Source organism: Fulvia fulva, chromosome 8, assembly GCF_020509005.1.
Source record: "Fulvia fulva chromosome 8, complete sequence".
NCBI lineage: Eukaryota > Fungi > Ascomycota > Dothideomycetes > Mycosphaerellales > Mycosphaerellaceae > Fulvia > Fulvia fulva.
The window spans coordinates 3,083,374-3,101,581 of record NC_063019.1 but is presented as its reverse complement, the minus strand read 5'-3'; the positions used below and the strand labels follow the sequence as shown (position 1 = coordinate 3,101,581).

General features: G+C 54.4%; 10 protein-coding genes across 10 annotated transcripts; 7 read left to right on the top strand and 3 right to left on the bottom strand.

The window, feature by feature from the left end:
• Window positions 1–684: 684 nt before the first annotated feature.
• On the top strand, window positions 685–2,272 carry CLAFUR5_11422 (mRNA export protein mlo3; the record flags this gene model as incomplete). Its single annotated transcript, XM_047910570.1, has 4 exons — window positions 685–975; window positions 1,674–1,835; window positions 1,889–1,950; window positions 2,005–2,272. 4 exons carry the CDS (start codon window positions 685–687, stop codon window positions 2,270–2,272), a joined length of 783 nt encoding a protein of 260 aa, XP_047765516.1.
• Window positions 2,273–3,525: 1,253 nt separating this feature from the next.
• CLAFUR5_11421 (Aldehyde dehydrogenase) lies at window positions 3,526–5,132 on the top strand (the record flags this gene model as incomplete). The annotated part of the gene is made up of 3 exons (XM_047910569.1): window positions 3,526–3,587; window positions 3,650–4,639; window positions 4,691–5,132. 3 exons carry the CDS (start codon window positions 3,526–3,528, stop codon window positions 5,130–5,132), a joined length of 1,494 nt encoding a protein of 497 aa, XP_047765519.1.
• Window positions 5,133–5,867: 735 nt separating this feature from the next.
• CLAFUR5_11420 (uncharacterized protein) lies at window positions 5,868–8,475 on the top strand (the record flags this gene model as incomplete). Its single annotated transcript, XM_047910568.1, has 3 exons — window positions 5,868–7,101; window positions 7,916–7,989; window positions 8,053–8,475. The coding sequence occupies 3 exons, from the start codon at window positions 5,868–5,870 to the stop codon at window positions 8,473–8,475; spliced, it is 1,731 nt and encodes a 576-aa protein (XP_047765518.1).
• A 131-nt stretch (window positions 8,476–8,606) lies between these two features.
• On the bottom strand, window positions 8,607–9,253 carry CLAFUR5_11419 (uncharacterized protein; the record flags this gene model as incomplete). The annotated part of the gene is made up of 2 exons (XM_047910567.1): window positions 8,607–9,080; window positions 9,137–9,253. The coding sequence occupies 2 exons, from the start codon at window positions 9,251–9,253 to the stop codon at window positions 8,607–8,609; spliced, it is 591 nt and encodes a 196-aa protein (XP_047765099.1).
• Window positions 9,254–9,960: 707 nt separating this feature from the next.
• On the bottom strand, window positions 9,961–10,479 carry CLAFUR5_11418 (uncharacterized protein; the record flags this gene model as incomplete). Its single annotated transcript, XM_047910566.1, has 1 exon — window positions 9,961–10,479. One exon carries the CDS (start codon window positions 10,477–10,479, stop codon window positions 9,961–9,963), a length of 519 nt encoding a protein of 172 aa, XP_047765100.1.
• Window positions 10,480–10,768: 289 nt separating this feature from the next.
• On the top strand, window positions 10,769–11,495 carry CLAFUR5_11417 (uncharacterized protein; the record flags this gene model as incomplete). Its single annotated transcript, XM_047910565.1, has 2 exons — window positions 10,769–11,052; window positions 11,102–11,495. 2 exons carry the CDS (start codon window positions 10,769–10,771, stop codon window positions 11,493–11,495), a joined length of 678 nt encoding a protein of 225 aa, XP_047765288.1.
• Window positions 11,496–11,516: 21 nt separating this feature from the next.
• Window positions 11,517–12,829, top strand: CLAFUR5_11416 (Ferric reductase transmembrane component 3; the record flags this gene model as incomplete). The annotated part of the gene is made up of 2 exons (XM_047910564.1): window positions 11,517–11,788; window positions 11,845–12,829. The coding sequence occupies 2 exons, from the start codon at window positions 11,517–11,519 to the stop codon at window positions 12,827–12,829; spliced, it is 1,257 nt and encodes a 418-aa protein (XP_047765291.1).
• A 631-nt stretch (window positions 12,830–13,460) lies between these two features.
• Window positions 13,461–14,888, top strand: CLAFUR5_11415 (Efflux pump dotC; the record flags this gene model as incomplete). The annotated part of the gene is made up of 1 exon (XM_047910563.1): window positions 13,461–14,888. The coding sequence occupies one exon, from the start codon at window positions 13,461–13,463 to the stop codon at window positions 14,886–14,888; it is 1,428 nt and encodes a 475-aa protein (XP_047765297.1).
• A 1,088-nt stretch (window positions 14,889–15,976) lies between these two features.
• Window positions 15,977–16,529, top strand: CLAFUR5_11414 (uncharacterized protein; the record flags this gene model as incomplete). Its single annotated transcript, XM_047910562.1, has 2 exons — window positions 15,977–16,121; window positions 16,180–16,529. The coding sequence occupies 2 exons, from the start codon at window positions 15,977–15,979 to the stop codon at window positions 16,527–16,529; spliced, it is 495 nt and encodes a 164-aa protein (XP_047765300.1).
• Window positions 16,530–16,827: 298 nt separating this feature from the next.
• CLAFUR5_11413 (Fasciclin-like arabinogalactan protein CTB11) lies at window positions 16,828–18,020 on the bottom strand (the record flags this gene model as incomplete). The annotated part of the gene is made up of 2 exons (XM_047910561.1): window positions 16,828–17,042; window positions 17,099–18,020. 2 exons carry the CDS (start codon window positions 18,018–18,020, stop codon window positions 16,828–16,830), a joined length of 1,137 nt encoding a protein of 378 aa, XP_047765301.1.
• Window positions 18,021–18,208: the final 188 nt, after the last annotated feature.

Here is an 18,208-nt window from a genome sequence, read left to right as displayed (position 1 = left end):
GGCAGTAACATGAACATTTCATGAACTTCCATAATAGCGCCATCTGGAAGTATTGGCTTGCCAGAATCACCGTAGAGCATATTGTCGCCGTCCCATCAGTGAATTTAGCAAAACCATAAGAGCACTAGATGCCTTACCATCAGGCATCAACTCTACATCACGTGCGGTGATCGATTAGGACTAGCGTGTTTCCGAGTCTCCTGGCAGTCGCATGATCACGTCTTCGCGCAGCAGCGGCCACCTTCTTTCTCATCAGCAACAACATCATCGGATCCCACTTCATCCATCACGTCGCACATCAACGCGCGTGTCACTATTTGCCTTCTCGACACCGACTGATAGCAACGCCAGCTTCAGATCTCAGTCACCACCAAGCGACGGCGCAAGCTCTGCCAGCTTGCCTTTTCTTGTCGCCTTCACCAGCTGCGCCGCACGTTCATCGCGCCAGCCCTCAAGTACCGCCCACGGTTCACTCACGACTCCTTCCATTCACCTTCTCCGCGACACGCGCTTACTCACAGCTCAAAACCGAAGCCACACTTCAGCTCTGCACATCAACATCACCAACCAACCCTCGAGCTCTTCTCAACAACGCGCGCTCCGCCTCACCACACCCACTTCTCACTCGGGTCTCACACCAACAACACACAACCACACATCAATACCAACCCAACCACCATTAACATGTCTGGAAAACTCGACCAGTCTCTCGATGAGATCATGAAGGACAGCGGCGCAACCCGCAGCCCACGTCGCGGCAAGGGTGGCCGACTCCCAAACCGCAAAGCCGCACAGAAGTCCAGGGCTGCCACCACCGCAGTCATCGCACCAGCTGGCGGCGTCCAGAAGCCGACCAAGCGCGCCAAGCCAGCGAGGGATGCGAGGGTACCCGCGATTCCCGTCGCACCATCTTCCGGAGAGAGCAAGATCAGTGTGTCCAACCTCCCCGGCGATGTGGAGGAGCCTATGATCAAGGTATGTTGACCGGACCGGCCAGATCGGCGAACGCTTTCCGCCGACATTCTTCGATATTATTATCTTGCGCGCCATACCTTCCGAGGGAGCAGGGTACTGCCTACTGGAGTGAAGTAGGGTGGCTTCACAATCCTTGCCCTCGCTCGGCGATCGCTCGCTTTACGAAGCAATGAGTGTCGCATGATGAGCAGAGGCATATGTCTCGCGCAAAACCCCCTCACATTTACCTGCCTGGCAAGCAGGTGTGATCGAGGTGCAGACATGGATACAGCCAAGTATTGGGTTCAGAGAGCATGCAGCATGAGAGGGCTGGTAGCGTTCCACGCATGTGTCGCACCTTGGCGTCCTATCCACTGAAACACACTCCTGGCGACATGGAGAGTGAGGTGATCGGGCGGATAGTGGCTGTGATGGCTGCGGGGAGAGGCGAGCATGCTGTAAAGACGAGTGATGTCGTTGAAAGACGACTGGGAGATGCAGGCGTTGAAGACGGTCTATGACTTGGAAACAACCGGACACGTTCTTCGCGGATTTTGCATCCTGCTGCCTGCTGCCTGCTCTCTGAACCAATATTCGTCGACCCAATGATGGATGAAGTGGGAGATGATGTTGTACGCTTGCCGCTGGCGCGCATTGACCGACTCGGATATTTCCTCGACGTTTATCGCTGGCTTCCACTAACCTTACTCTGTGATCAGGACTACTTCGCCTCCACGGCTGGACCAGTCAAGAGAGTCATCCGCAACTACAACCAGCATGGGAAGTTCAACGGCTCCTGCGTCATCATCTTCAGCAAGCCAGACGCAGCAGCCAAGGCCGCGAAGTCTGACGGCACCAAGGTCGATGGCAAGCCACTGAGGGTACGAACGTTACTTTTTGCATATCATGGAACACTGGACTGACCACATGACAGATCGAGATTCTCGTGAGCGGCAAGCAAGTCGTTCCACCAAAGTCTCTCGCAGACCGCGTTTCGTAAGTCATCACCATCGCCAATAACATCACCGAACGGCTCTGATCGTCTTACAGTGCTCCGAAGAACGCGGCCAGGGAGACCCAGAAGAAGAACCAGAAGAAGGAAGGTCCAAAGCCTGCCGCAAACGGCGAGAAGAAGAAGGAAGGCGCGAAGAAGTCTGGTCGCGCAGGCCGACCCAAGAAGAAGACGGCGGAGGAGCTCGACGCAGAGATGCAGGACTACTTCGGCGGAGGTGAGGCTCCCGCAGCCACCACCAACGGCGCCGCTCAGCCAGCAGCGGTCACCACTAACGGTGGCGATGCCATGGACGAGGTCTTGTAGGGGCGTGAGGTCGACCTGATCGCAGCAGGCGCGCCATAGCGGACGTGTCTTCTGCTCTTCCGACGGCAAGCAATCTTCGCCGCGGAGATTCCAGATTGTATCAGTACGGCGGTCCGAGTCTCTCTACGGGTTGCAAGGTGTTTCCAACAGAATGGATCAGTATTGTGGTATCGAGACGGGCCTCTGGCGGGATAACAAATCACTTCTCTTCTGTTATTTTCAGCTGCAGGTTCATATCCGACGTGCACGCCCACTGATCACGAAACACTGGACGAATAAAGCTTTGGAGCCTCGATACGGTTGACAGCCACGACAGCTCTCCAGCGACTAATGCGATCCCTGCATCCGCTGCTGCATCTGCCTTCCAAGACAGCTTGTGCGGTTACGGTGCGTGCGCTCGATCGGAAGAGTCCCGTGGGCCAGGTCTCGATGGGCATGATTCGTCAAGTATGGGAATTAATAATCGGTTGCTCTGCCTACTGCTAGCGTTCAATATGTGGTTCGCCTTTGGTCCTTGACTGCGACTCCCGAACGTTCTCCAGCTATCCCCGGAGCTATGGCCATCGTACTCCATTCACGATTGCCCGCTGTTTCGCGTACAGAAGTGGACTCGCGAATGTCAGCTCGTGAGAAAGGCGACCGAGCTGTCTGCTCGTGTCGTCATATCCTTGTAGGGCGTGGGAGATAACGCTGGGTGTCACGGTGTCCATCGCGGTGGTGCACAACAATGTCCTCAGACCTTGATGATGTATGGGTGCGGCAGCATGCCCTTGAGCCTCCTCGATCATCGCCACACTGCGGGTCTAGATGGTCATGATGGTGCTGTCGCCACTAAGCCAAATCGCCTTGCGGCCAGTCTGTTCGTGGCAGACCCTCGAACAGACGGCAGTGCGGGGTTGGCGTGCCCCGCAGAGTTGCGACGGCCTGGATGCCCTTGCACCCGAGCAGCCAATGCGAAGACCTCACGCCCAGGACTATCGCTCGTTGCAGCAGTCCTTGTGCGCGAACAGCTCGTACTACTGGACGAGTGGAGCAGGCGCGGTGGAGATCGCACCTGCCGCCCAAGACGAATTGTCAGAGCTTGATCCACTGCGCAAGACCGCGTCCAGAAGGAGAGAACGATGCTCCTTCATAAACCCCTCTGCCGCTGCTCACCACCCTTTCTCCCTCCCTCCATACCTCATCGCTGCGCGATCTGAGTACTACTGTGTTTTCCTTTGAGATACCCCAGCACCCAAAAGTAATTGGCCATCATGTCTCTTTCCGTCCAGCTCGAGACGCCGTCTGCCGGCAAGTACGAGCAGCCAACTGGCCTGTAAGTGACACAACAGCCACTGCCGCGGATGAGCAGGAATAAGTACTCACACCTCCCGCCAGTTTCATCAACAATGAGTGGGTGAAGCCAGTCAGCGGCAAGTTCTTCGATGTCATCAACCCAACCGACGAGTCCGTCATCTGCCAAGTCGCAGAGGCCGATGAGAAGGATGTCGACATCGCCGTCGCCGCCGCCCGCAAGGCCTTCGAGGGCCCATGGAGACAAGAGACCCCAGAGAACCGCGGCAAGCTCCTCGTGAAGCTCGCCGAGCTCTTCGAGAAGAACCTCGACCTCCTCGCCTCCGTCGAGGCGCTCGACAACGGAAAGGCGTTCAACATGGCCAAGGTTGACATTGGCATGTGCGCTGGCTGCCTCCGATACTACGGTGGCTGGGCCGACAAGATTGAGGGCAAGGTCGTCGACACCACTCCAGATACCTTCAACTACATCAAGAAGGAGCCAATCGGTGTGTGCGGTCAGATCATCCCATGGAACTTCCCACTCCTCATGTGGGCATGGAAGATTGGTCCAGCCGTTGCCACTGGTAACACCGTTGTCATCAAGACTGCTGAGCAGACTCCTCTTGGTGCCTACGTTGCCGCCAACCTCATCAAGGAGGCCGGCTTCCCACCAGGTGTCGTCAACGTCATCTCTGGGTTCGGAAAGGTCGCCGGTGCCGCCATTGCATCGCACATGGACATCGACAAGGTTGCTTTCACCGGTTCCACCGTCACTGGACGCACCATCCTCAAGGCTGCCGCTGGCTCCAACTTGAAGAAGGTCACCCTCGAGCTCGGTGGCAAGTCGCCCAACATTGTCTTCGACGATGCTGACATTGACAACGCCATCTCATGGGTCAACTTCGGTATCTTCTTCAACCACGGCCAGTGCTGCTGTGCTGGTTCGCGTATCTACGTCCAGGAGGGCATTTACGACAAGTTCTTGCAGCGATTCAAGGAGCGCGCACAGAAGAACGTTGTTGGTGACCCATTCGCCGCCGACACCTTCCAGGGCCCACAAGTCTCGCAGGTGCAATTCGACCGCATCATGGGGTAAGCCATACCATACTCTCACAGTGTGTACTCGAGCTAACGTTATCACAGCTACATCCAGGCAGGCCGTGACGCCGGTGCCACCGTCGAGATCGGCGGTAACCGCAAGGGTGACAAGGGTTACTTCATCGAGCCAACAATCTTCGCCAACGTCACCGAGGACATGAAGATCATGCAAGAGGAGATCTTCGGCCCAGTGTGCTCCATCTCCAAGTTCAAGACCAAGGAGGACGCCATCAAGGTCGGTAACGCCACCACCTACGGTCTCGCCGCCGCTGTCCACACCAGGAACCTCAACACCGCCATCGAGGTCTCGAATGCTCTCCGCGCCGGTACCGTCTGGGTCAACACCTACAACACTCTGCACCACCAGCTTCCATTCGGTGGCTTCAAGGAGTCCGGTATTGGACGTGAGCTTGGTGAGGATGCGTTGGCCAACTACACACAGACCAAGACTGTGTCGATCCGTCTGGGTGATGCTCTCTTCGGTTAAGCGTATGATGGGAAGGGGGGTGAGCGATGCTCTTCGATGTATTTACGTCATGAAGCTATGATGACAGGAAAGATTATGTAAAGAAGAAATTGAACAAGAGCTTCCAAAGAACTGACACTCTCCAACATTGGTTATTGACTCATGTCATTATACCGTGCTGCTGTATGCTCCGTTGTACGTATGGTCGATGATACATGTACACTTGTCTTGACGCCTGTCGTGTGACAGATGTACCAGAGCCGAACAGCACAAGACGTTGGTATTAAGTTCATCTCACGCCATCGCCATCACCCTATGGAAGCCGATGAGCTTTGGCAGTACTCCTGATGTGAACATCTGATTATCACCTTCAGTACCGCCTTCATGTGAATATCTTTAAACTCATCAGCCAGCCTTTGAAGGGATGGACGATTGGATTATGATTGCCTGTTGGTACAGGTAGGTAGCGTCTAGTGTGAGGAAGTCATTCGCTCATTTTCTGTGTATCGTACAGCAATGTGGGACAACAGGTCAAGTCGATTCATGCACAGCCAGCACGATAGAGTATAGTTCGAGCAGAACGGATGCAGTTGACATCGTTGTCGTCGAATAAAAATAACGAGTGCCAGAAGGAAACCATCTTAACTCCCCCCTAACTCCGCAAACAACTTCGTACCTCCCAACTTTCTCTCCAAAAACACCACCTACTCTCCACCACCACCACACCGCCCCACCTGGGCACCCACCACCCTCACCATGGCCATCTACATCGCCGCGCAAGCCCTCTTCGACGGCCTCGACAGCGTCCCCTACCTCACCCGCCTCCTCAAACTCGCCCCATGGCTCCTCCTCCTCTGGCTCGTCAAAACCTACTTCCAAGGCGCCCGCAACCTCTCCGAACGCAACATGCACGGCAAAGTCATCATCGTCACCGGCGGAACCTCTGGCATCGGCGAGGCGACGGTCCGCGCCCTTGCGACAAGAGGAGCGCAGATTGTCTTGCTGACCCAACACGCATTGAGTGATCCGTTTATTGTGGATTTCATAGAGGACATGAGGCATGAGACGAACAATGAGTTGATTACCGCGGAACAGGTGGACTTGAGGAGTCTGTGGAGTGTGCGGCAGTTTGCGACGAGGTGGGTTGATAATGCGCCGCCGCGGAGGCTGGATATGTTGGTGCTGTGTGGGAGTACGTTGACGCCGAGGGGAGCCAAGATTGAGAGTACGATGGAGGGCGTGGAGGTGAATTGGCAGGTGAATTACCTGGCAAATTTCCACCTGCTGAGCATTCTCTCCCCGGCACTACGAGCGCAGCCGCCGGATCGGGATGTGAGGGTGCTGTTTGGGACGTGTGGGAGTTATATGGGTGGGGATCTGGAGGGTGTGATTGGTGGTCGGAAGAAAGAGCAGGGGAAGAGGGAGTTCAGTGCTGGGAATGCGTATGCGACGAGTAAACTCGCTGTGACGACGTTTGCACTGGCGTTTCAGAAGCATTTGACTTCGTACAAGAGACCGGACAAGGCGCCCATGATAGCCAAAGTCATACTAGTGGATCCCGGACTCTGTCGAACCCCTGGCACAAGGCGATGGTTGAGCTTCGGCTCGCTGATCGGCCTGCTCCTCTACCTCATGACCTACCCGCTCTGGCTCCTCCTCCTCAAAGCACCGGAGATGGGCGCGCAGAGCTTCCTGTTCGCATCGATGGAGGAGAAGTTTGCAAGAGGTGAGGGCGGGGTGTTGATCAAAGAGTGCAAGGAGCGGGACTTCTTGAGGAAGGATGTGGAGGATGAGGTGGTGCAGAAGAAGCTTTGGGAGTATAGTGAGCAGATGGTGCAGGAGGCGGAGAAGAGGGCTGCTGCGGAGAGGACGAGGGTGAAGAAGGAGATGGAGGAGAGGAAGGATGAGGAGGAGGCGGTGGAGCAGATGAAGGAGTATAAGGAGAAGGTGGGGAAGAAGGATGGGCAGAAGAAGGATGGGAGTCGGAGGAGTAAGAAGGCGGGTTGAAGAAGGAGTCGAGCGATGCCGATGTGATACGCAGTTGAGCATGCCTCGATCTGCCATATATCTTACGCCGCATTTGTTATGCCACCAGACGCGAGAGCAACCAATCACCGCATCAATCTATCAGCGCGAGACAGCGCGAAGCACCCCGCAGCTCGTGGAGCTTCTCGACGACGAGCGAAGAGGTGGCCGTCTCCAAACAAAGTAATCGAACGACTCCGAGCGGCGTGGCTTGTCACACACGCAGCTCCAAGCATGAGTCAAGTGAGTCTGATGGTAATGGAATGCTGCCAACCAACCCACGACGTGGCTGCTAGCTTTCTATACGTCTTATATGGACCTTAGATCACATGGTGGCTCACAGCTAGATCCATGTGCCAAGCCCATGTCTCTCGCAGAACCTCGGACTAGCTCCAATAGGGAAGTCTGGAGGGTTGTGGCGTTGATGGTAATGTGTACGTACGTGGAAGATGGTCAGATCAAGACGAAAAGCTCTCGGCTTCATTGCGACTCTCGGGCTTCGTAGGCTAGAAGCTACAGGATGTGATGCATAGTGACCAGATCGACTATATGCTTGGCTCATGATATAAAACCTCGAAGCATTGAGAGCAACTCGAAATGCATCGCCTTCACTATGGCTCTCTACAGCCTCTTCTCGCTCTTCACACTCACCGTCGCAGCAACAACCACTTCTGGGGAGTGCACGCCCTCCAAAGATGGAGTACACCTCTCCTTCCATTGCAACCACACACCGGTACAAAATCAATGCTAATGAACCCCCTACTTCGACGACCTCAAAGCCGACGGCAATCTTCCGCAACTCAACTCACCCGGTACCTACCACGGCCTCAAATACCAAGGCTTCGGACTCGGAGTAAGCTGCTCTTCCTCTGTCCACACATCACTACAACCACCTCTCACAATTCTCGCTACCTAGGACGTGTCCAAATCCCCACTCATCACCCCATCGAAACCCAACGCCATCGGCAACAGCCCCCTCGAGACCTGTCGCGATTTCGGCCAGTACGGCGTCTTTCCCTCCAGCTCCATCACAGCCGCGGACAAGACTAAGGCCTTCGATCTCAACTCGGTATCTTTCGCTTGCGTTACGCTCTCGCCAAAGGCGGGGGATACGCCGAGGGCGTGTGAGCTCACTGTTACTGGGTACGATGCGAGCGGGAAGCAAGTAAAGCAGGTGAAGCATGCTTACGATCCTGGTCGAGTGGCACCGGCGGCGATGAAGTTTGTGGAGTTTAAGGGCTTCAGCAAGTTGCGTAGAGTCACGTTCAGTGTTACGAGTGAGTTGAAGTTGTTTACGGTGTTGATTTTGGATGATGTGGTGCATTGTGATTACTACTAGTGATGTCTACGGTTCTAGCTCGTCACACAGCGGTTCTGTGGGGAGGAAATACAAGAGGAGGGAGAGCATGATACGGTTGTACCGTCCTTGATTCTTTATTGTTGTACGCACACACCAGACCCACATCTCATCTAATAATACAAAACATCCCAATGATCCCCCTCATCACAATAAACATTCCCACTCGCCGCCCTCCACTGCGGATACCCATCCCCCCTATTCGCAATCCTCTCAAAACTCCCGGTGATATACCCATTCAGCGCAGCATTCTTCCTGAAATCCAGCTTATACCCATTGGCATGGCTGTACGTCCCGGAAGCGTGGCCGGTCTCAGTCCCGCCGGTGATAACCAACTCGCAGTTGCAGGCGCCCTTTAGGGTGATGGCGCCGGAGACGGTGCCGGAGAGGAGACCTTGGTAGGAGGTGTAGCGACTGTTGGTGCGGTCTGTGCAGCTGCCGGAGGAGACGGAGGTGATGCCGGCGGAGGTGGGGCGGCGGGCGGCTTCGGATTGGGAGAGGGGTGTGCCGGAGCGTTTGGAGGTTGTGGGGGTGGCGGTTGTCGTGGTGGTGAGGAGGGTTAGGAGGGTGGTGGTGAGGGTGGTGAGCTGCGGATGGGTAGGTTATTTTGATGTATGCTGCTAGATTGATGAATGACGCCAACCTTCATTCCGGTAGTGTGTCTGAAGTGGTGAAAATCGAGAAGTGTTGTGTGATCGGGCGAATCAATAGTGACAACGTAACGACAGAGAGTAGTCCTATTATACGCAGACCTGACCATACAACCTTCAAGGCAATTTGCCTAATCCGGGAGGTCGCATCTGTATAGCAGCAGCCAAGGACCGGACGGAGACTTTCGCTTCTTCCCTCTATATTCCTCGCCTACTGTCTCGGTATAGGTAAAGATGAGCCTCGATCTGCGTCAAGTTGCGTTGCCAAGTAGGGCTTGGTACGCCAAGTCGTTCGAAAGATCTTCATGTTGAACCTCATGCTTGAAGGAATGGATATCAATGGCCGTGGCCATTCGTGCTGTGATGCCCATTCGAGCTGACTATACGTTGGCGTGTATTTGTTCGAATCAGCGAGCAACGTGGGCATCGCCATGTGCGCAAAAGTACGAGCTGTCGGTCAGTTATGACATACACGAACTCTGAAAATCGGATGTCCTTCGAACTGTGTGTTGACCTCGCTGTTCCGAGCACTATCGGTCATACTCGATGCGAGCTTTCGTCCTGTCGAAGATATGGCTGTTGGCTCCCTTTGCACTCGTACTTCGACGCCAGCGCAGCTGTATTCCCATATCAAATCGCGAAGATCTCGTGGGCGAGTGAGAAGGTGTGGCTTCTGTTCGAGAGCAGTCATCATGACGATGGCACTGCAGCGGAGGCACAGCAAGGGTGCGATTTATGAAGGGGTACCCGTTCCCTGAATGGAAGCCGATGGTGCGCTGGGCATCAAAGCGTGGAAGCTCTGAGCACAAGACCAAGCTCATACTGTTAGCCATGGTTCAGATAGCGTTTCCAGTGCATGACGCAGTCGCTCGTCGGTGGCAGGATCAGCAGACGAGGTGGACCGAGTCTCCGGATTCTGACCGATGAAAGGCATATAGTCCGGCTGACAGACAGAGCCCAATTTCGGCAGCTCTCCAGCCTGGAAATACCTGCGCACATGCTTCGCAGTACATGTCGAAGGCATAGCATGAGAACAGTGACCCTCAGAATCTTGCTGAAGCATGACCGAGCCAGGGAACAGCGTGGACACCTTCCTCGCATTGGCGATTGGAGTCACTGTGTCATGCGTGTTGCCAATTATCAGCAGAGGATGCGCAGTCTTGTTAGAGATCTCAAAGTCAAACTGCCAAGCTGGCTGCTCCTTGATCCCAATACATGACATTCGATGACGTGCCCAGCTGGGACTGAACCACTCGCTCTGCTGCTGTCGCTTCTGGTAGTAGTTCTTGAACTCTTCTTTGGTGATGTCTTGTTGTCTGTATGGTGCACTGTCCATGCACTCAACCACAGGCGTGGGTCCATAGTTGGCATGATTGACCGGTACTCGCGCAGGCAGCTTGATCAGAGCAATGGCTGCTCGATGACTTTCACGCTCTTCCTCGGTGGCGTTTGCTGGCTTTCCAATCTGCGCAGTGGCATGTGCTCGAACATTGGCTCAGAATTCGCTGGAGTGCTCATCTGTGGAGAGCTACAGCACACTCGGTCTCAACGCCCACGTGGTCACCACCCCAGACTGCTACGCCAACGATTCGTTCTACCTCACCACCCCCGCATACTGCCTGAAGATGCGTTGCGAGTACGCGAAGCTCAAGACATCGCAGCTGGAGACTTGGTGGGAAGGTGCTACGCCTGCTGAGCCCGCTACAGCGGTCAATGGCAAGAAAGTTCTGGCGACTCCGAAATGGGCCTACACAGAGGCTCTGGACAAGATCAATGGTACTGTGACGCAGGTTATTGAGCCTGGACACGCCTTGAGCACCACCACGCTTGTGGACGACACTGCCTACCGATTTCAGTTGGTCGCGAATGAGAGTGAGGTTCCTGCGGTGAAAGCTCAGGCAAGATATGGGTACGTATCGTTCGAGGTCGTGTTCTTGCCACTGCTGACATGACACCAGCTTTGCGTTGATGCTCGTTCTCATGCTCTTCCCAATCTTGACGACATGCGCAACCTTCATCCCGGGTGTACGACCCGTGATCAACTGGGCAAGACTTCACCTTGTATACCCGCCATTGTTTGGAAGACGCCACATGCAGCTGCATCCCTGGTTCTTCGGCAACGTGCCAACTCTGGGCCAAAGCATCTACATCTTCCTCGGATTCGCCTTGACAGTAATCTTCATGGGTCCTAGCTACAAGTTCGCTGGCTGGCCAAACTCCGTGGGCCCAAACGTCTACGACGCCGTACTCAACTGGGTCATGCGACGCACCGGACTGCTTGGCTGCGCGATACTCGCGGTTGTCTTCATGTTCGCAGGAAGGAACAGTCCAGTGCTGTATCTTAGCGAATAGAGCCACGCAACATTCCTACTGATGCACCGCTGGCTGTCACGCCTGTGGCTCTTGCTTGCTGTGCTTCACTCCATCCTTGCCTGGGCATGGACCGTCAGGACGGGCGCTTACTCAGGTCTATATGGTCTCCATACTATGCAGTTCTGGATATGGGGATTTGTGGCCACGGTCCTGACTATTGCCATTATCTTGGTCAGCGGCACGAAGATTCGCCAATGGTCTTACAACATGTTCATCGTGACACATGTTGTGCTGGCTGCTGTGCTCTTAGTCGGCTGCTATTATCACGTTTGGTACGTTTCTCAAGGGTGACTAGCATTGCGCTATTACCAACACCTTCCTCTTGTAGGTTGATCCCATACGGTATTGCTCGCTACTACAATGTCGCACAAGACTGGGTATACATTGCCATAGGGGCATGGGGCTTCGACCGTTTGCTACGTCTCGCCCGCCTGGCCTCCAACGGCGTCCGTAGAGCCAACGTCACCGAGATCGGCAACGACATTGTCCGAATCGACATTCGAGGTGTTCGATGGATCCCGGAGCCAGGCAAACACCTCTACGTCCACTTTCCTACTCTGAACCCTCTTCGACCATGGGAGAATCATCCCTTCTCATGGGTCTCGACTTCCCTTCTGCAACCACGTCAAAGTGACCCAAGCCATGACATGGAGAAAGCGCATGGCTTTGGTGGCGCGGACAGACAGACTCCACTCGTGACGGAGCTCCTCCCCACCAGCGAGAGCGACTCCGACGGCAACTCGGAGAAGGCCCCTGAAGCCCTCCCCAGCAGCGGCAGCGAGTCGGACATGAGCGTCAGAAAACCTCGCAGCACACCTGCGAAGATCATCAACCCTGGCGCCGGCATCACCCTCTTCGTCCGAAAGTCCAAAGGCACCACAAGACTCCTCAAAGCCAACACCAACCTCCTAACCCTCCTCGACGGGCCCTACCACAACAACAAATACAAAAGCGTCCTCCGCACCGATCGGCTACTCCTCATCGGTGGCGCCATCGGCATCTCCGGCCTTCTGCCATGGCTGCGCACACACTCCAACGTCAAACTGGCATGGAGCGTCACAGAGTCCTCGCGAAGCTTGGTGGAGTCTTTAAGTGATGTGCTAGCAGATGTGCCAGAGAAGGATATCAAGATTGGCGCGAGGCTGGACTTTGCGAGGATCTTGCAGCACGAGGTGGAGTCGGGGTGGGAGAAGGTGGGGGTGGTGCTTTGTGGGCCTAATGGGTTGTGTGATGATGCGAGGGTGGAGGTTATCGAGGCGGGTAAGGCTGGGAAGACGGTGTTGGAGTTGTCGGTTGATGCGTATTCGTGGTAAGGTGTTGGTACGAGGATAGGCGATGAGGTTGTGGTGTTAGTGCTTAGTAATACGGAGAAACGAAACATGGGTGCTCTTTCTCCAATTCACGCACTTTTACAAGCATCATCTTAGCACTCTCATGTTCATCAGAATGTTATGACATCGACACTCGGACATGGCTACTATGCACAAGTCACTGGCCAGTGCTTTGACTACGAACGCAGGGGAATGTCACGACGGTCCAGAAGACCATGCCACTCCCCATAGCCTCGACGAAGGCGCTTCTCACCGTGACAGCAGACTGCTGGATCTCTGATCTCATCATCTTCCTCTAAGAACTCGAAGGATCGAGCGGTAGTGTATTGGCCGTCTGCGCTGGAGACTCACCACGTCCCCGCCACCAATGCCCATCACGATGCATCGCACGTGGTGGTCCTGCGGCGCAGAACTCAGATGAACACACACTGTCCCATGAATGATCTGGTACCTACCATACCTTCGCTACAGCGACGTCAGAAGACATTCACTGCGTTTCCCGCATCGATCTCGATGCAGCCAATAGAGTTCGTTCCTGAACGGCAACTCGAGTGTGCGTGATGGCGCGGACATTAATAGGTTGCCGCAGCCTAGCCCCAACAGAGATACATACATGTACACAGTTCCCGGTCGTGGATGTAAGTCGCAACGAAAAGAGGCACAGTGCAATCCTTCCTCAGCTGCTCTTCTGGTTTCACAGCAGCATCGTTCAACCTCTCCATTGCATTCACAGCACTGCTTCCAACCCATAGCAGCGATGGTGCTCTCAAGACGAGTATCCCACCAGTCGGATGACGATCACAAAGACCATGATGAGCACTCGCCTTCCCCAAGCTCGACTCGCAAGGAGGAGATAGACGACTCAGACCAGACCAGCATCGAGAACGGCACTGCCTCCGACGAGACCAAGGAAGAAGTCGAAGAAGACAAGAAAGATGGCAAAATCGGCGGACGATCCAAAGCCCAGGTTGCTATCATCATGCTCGCATTATGTCTGGCCGTCTTCCTCGCCGCTATCGACGCCACCATCATCACCACAGCGCTCCCTACAATCTCAGAGCACTTCAACTCATCCGCAGGCTACACATGGATCGGCTCCGCCTACCTTCTCGCCAATGCAGCTTCTACACCGATCTGGGCGAAGACGAGTGACATCTTTGGACGCAAGCCGATGCTGCTGGCCGCCAATATAGTCTTCATCGTGGGCTCGCTGATTGCAGCACTTTCGAAGAATATCGCCATGCTTATTGTAGCCCGTGTGATTCAAGGCCTGGGAGCGGGTGGACTGATCTGCCTTGTGAATGTCGTCATTGGCGATCTCTTCCCACTGCGCGTTCGAGGTGGCTTCTATGGGCTTGTCGGTGCTACCTGGGCTATTGCTTCGTCTTTGGGTCCGATTCTCGGCGGCGTCCTTACGCAGAAGGCTTCTTGGCGTTGGTGCTTCTGGATCAACCTCCCCATCGATGGTGTGGCTTTTGTTCTGCTGGTGTTCTTCCTCAACTTGCAGACTCCGCGCACCCCGATTCTTGACGGCTTGAAGGCGATCGATTGGTTAGGCACGCTTCTGGTCGTGGGCGCTACTGTCATGTTCCTTTTGGGCTTGCAGGAGGGTGGCGTCTCTGCTCCATGGGACTCTGCGAAAGTGTTGTGTTTGATCATCTTCGGTATCTTCACCTTTGCCCTATTCTTGACCTGGCAATGGCGAGGCGCGAAGTATCCCATCATGCCGCTGGTGAGCTGCCCTCTGAGTCGCAATTTGGATTCCACGCCCAGACACTGGCATGCTTTGTGTAGGCCATCTTCAACTCGATCACCAACGGCGCCACGCTTTGCGTGGTATTCCTACATGCGCTCGCATTCATTGCGGGCACATACTATCTTCCACTATACTTCCAAACAGTGCGCGGCACCACCCCGATCCTGTCAGGAGTGTATCTCCTTCCAACGACTGTCTTCATCGGTGTCGGTGCTGTGTCTACGGGCGCTTTCGTCGGCAAGACTGGACAATACCTCCCAGCCATTTGGTTTGGACTGGTCCTGATGGTACTTGGGTTCGGCTTGTTCATCGACTTCGACGCCAAGACTGGATGGGCTGAGTTGATCCTGTCACAAATGGTGGCTGCATTTGGTGAGTAATGTGAAATATCTTTGGAACACAAGATATATGCTAACCACATCGCAGGTAACGGCCCACTCTTCCAAGCACCAATTGTGGCGTTGCAAGCACACATCAACCCGCGTGATCTCGGCACTGCGACTGCCACACTTGGATTCCTACGATCGCTTGGTGCATCGGTCGGAGTCGTCCTAGGTGGCGTGGTGTACTCAAACCAGCTCATCAAGAACCAACCTCAACTCACCGCTGCTGTGGGACCCAGCAAGCTACGGCACTGGCGGGTGACATTGGCGCTAGCGCGATGATCATCAACACACTTCCAAAAGAGCAGAAAGATGTAGTGCGACAGGTCGTAGCCAATTCGCTACAACCGATGTGGATTCTGTTCTGCTCGGTCTCGGCGGCTGCTCTTGTGACCAGCTTTTTCATCAAGAGGAAAGCAGTAACAAGCGAGCATGAGGAGACGAAGACTGGTCTGGAAGCAGAGAGGGCGAACGCAGAGGCGAGAGCGGCTGAGAGGAACGCCAAGAAGTGAGCACAGGCATGAGCACAGGCATGAGACACGGAACTTGGATATATGCATGACTGCATGACGTGATGGTAATTGACAGAGACTGTATTTGATAAGCGTCAGAAGCGGCAGTAGATCGAACCCTTGTATCACGACCTATGCACAACCATAAGTACGCTCTCTGCTGCAACATTATCAATGGCATAGATGTCGACTGCTCTGTTGTCGACGACGGCGGAGCCAGCAAGCGCTCCTTCACCCCTGCATGACAGTCGGCGAAACGCCACAATATTCGGCAACCCGCTCATCGATGCTAACGTCTTTCGGCGGACCCAGTCGGGAACCCTCGCAATACGATCACCACCTGACGGTGTAGCAGGTCCCCGTGGAGCGATGATGAGCGTCATGGCAAGTGACAGCACGACACCCCAAGCAACGACGTACGAAGACTTCGCGAGGCTCTAGACAGATCCCTTCACAAGCAACACATCCTATCCACACAATGGCGACCACAATGACACAGACAGTGACAGAGACCCAGCCACTGGCCACCATGGTAGTAACAGAGCCCACTCCCATCATGCTCATCGGCCTGACCGCTCGGTTCGGAAACTTCGTCTCCCGCAAGTTGAAGCCAGAATACGAAGGTACGCCCCTCTAACCTCCCTCTCCACCACCCCCCATATCTAACACCCCTCCCTCCAGTAATCCACTTCGTCTCCGACATAACCCTGGCCAAACGCGAACTAGCCCTGGTCATGTCCGGCGCCTCCCCGACCATCCCCGACACCACCGGGGTATCAACAGGCAACTTCTCCCGCCTCCCTCGCCACATTATCTTTGGCAAGGGATTCCAATGGCCTGTACTCCAAGAGGTGAGGGAGAGCGCGGGTAATGAGGAGAGTGGAGTGTGCTGGTATTGGGCGCCGCAGAAGGAGGGCGATTTGTTGATCAAGCCGGGTGAGATTGGGAGTTTTAGTGATGAGGCTATTGAGAGGATGAGTGAGAAGGTGGTGGGGAATATGAAGAGGGTGCTTGGGGGGGGGGGTTATTGAGGAGGGGAAGGAGGGGAGGGATGGGGTTTATGAGTTGTAGGGTTGGGGGTTGGGGAGGTGGATGAGGTGATGTGGGTTGACTTTGGTGTGGCTCGGTGTTGAGGAGAATGAGATATGTTCTTTGAGTACTTCGAGTCTTTGAATGCTACGAATACCGTGATGAGCCCATGCGTGACGCCAAATAAGTGATAAAGTTGACGGTGTCATGTCGTTCGTGCTATCTAACAGCTCGCTGGCTATCTACTACAGATTTTGAACTTTGCGAAGATTACTTCGCTGATGTTCCTCAAGGCCTTTCCTACTTCTTCTCTTGCCATTCTCCAAGCCACCCGACTCTCTGGTACCGAGTTGAACGCCGTTGCTGCATCTTGTTTACCATATAGGTCACGAGCAGTATGCTGAATGCAACAGCCGTGACCACCTTCATGATGTTGTCTTTGACCCATGTCAACGAACGCCGGTAGATGCTGTCATACAGCAGTACACTGTCGAGCGTTGGCATATTGTTCACGTCTGTCATTCTGGTCAGCTTGTGTTGAGGGCAGATATCATGCTGGATTGCAGCTCACCTGAAGTCAGAAGGATCATGTCATCAATGAGGTACGCAACTCCATTGGTAAGTAGCATGTCCTCTGCTCGAACCCCATGACCGTTAACTCGAAGCTCGCCCCGACTGTCGCGATCAATCTGTATGGTGCTATTGAATAGGCTCTTCAGCAATAAGCCACTGTGGTTCACCATGTCCTCGTACAGGACTTGGTCAGTAGTGACATGCTGCAACACTACCGTCGCCAGTTGCTCTGGCGTGAGCATGTTGAGCAATGGCTTGTACTTAGCGATAGCCTTGTTGCTGGGCACGAAATAAGTCGTACCAACGATGTTATTGAGTTGTGCTTCGGTACCAGACTTCTTCATGAGTTCGAAGTATCCCGTCATGTGGTTTTGTCTCGTAGTGTCTGATATGTTCTCTGGCAAAACCATATTGGTCTTTGTGCCGTGAAGTACACCATGATCAAAGGAGATGTCCCTCTGGACCACCTCCGTCAGGATCTGTAACCCGGTCTCGAGAGCAATGATGACCCCATCTTCCTTTTGCTGTACGCGGATGTTGACGCTTTGTCCCTCTGTGATACTGGTGAAAAGCGGCGGCATTAGATGCGAGCGGAACCGACGCGTTTTTCCGAATGCAGTGAGCCTCTCCGAAGCGTGGATTCCGTCAATGAGCCCATATGCCAAAAGTGCTTTTGCTATTGCAGGGTCCGCAGTAGTCAGGTTGATGCCGAAATCTGAAAGGTATTGAATTGCATCATTGTTCGGTATGAAACATGTGATGTTCCTCTCGGAGTCCAGATCTTTCAAGAGATCATGATGTTGGAGAACGTCGTGAAATGACGAGAAAGCTGATTCAGTGGCAAGGACCTTGCTGAGTGCCTGAGATGCGGCGAGAATCGGCATGGAAGCCAGCGCGACCCAGATTGCGTTGGAAACCATTTTGTTGCACTGATTCCTTCGCAGAAGAATTAGAAACACAGCTGTATCGAATAGACGTCGTCTCCAATGGCTTTGCAAGCGCGGCTTTCATTCACCGCTAGCGCCAAATCTGATCGCCAAGAAGGATTCACATGGACCCCGAATGGCCCCAGCCCCATCCTTTCGACAGTTCATGACAAACCCCAAAA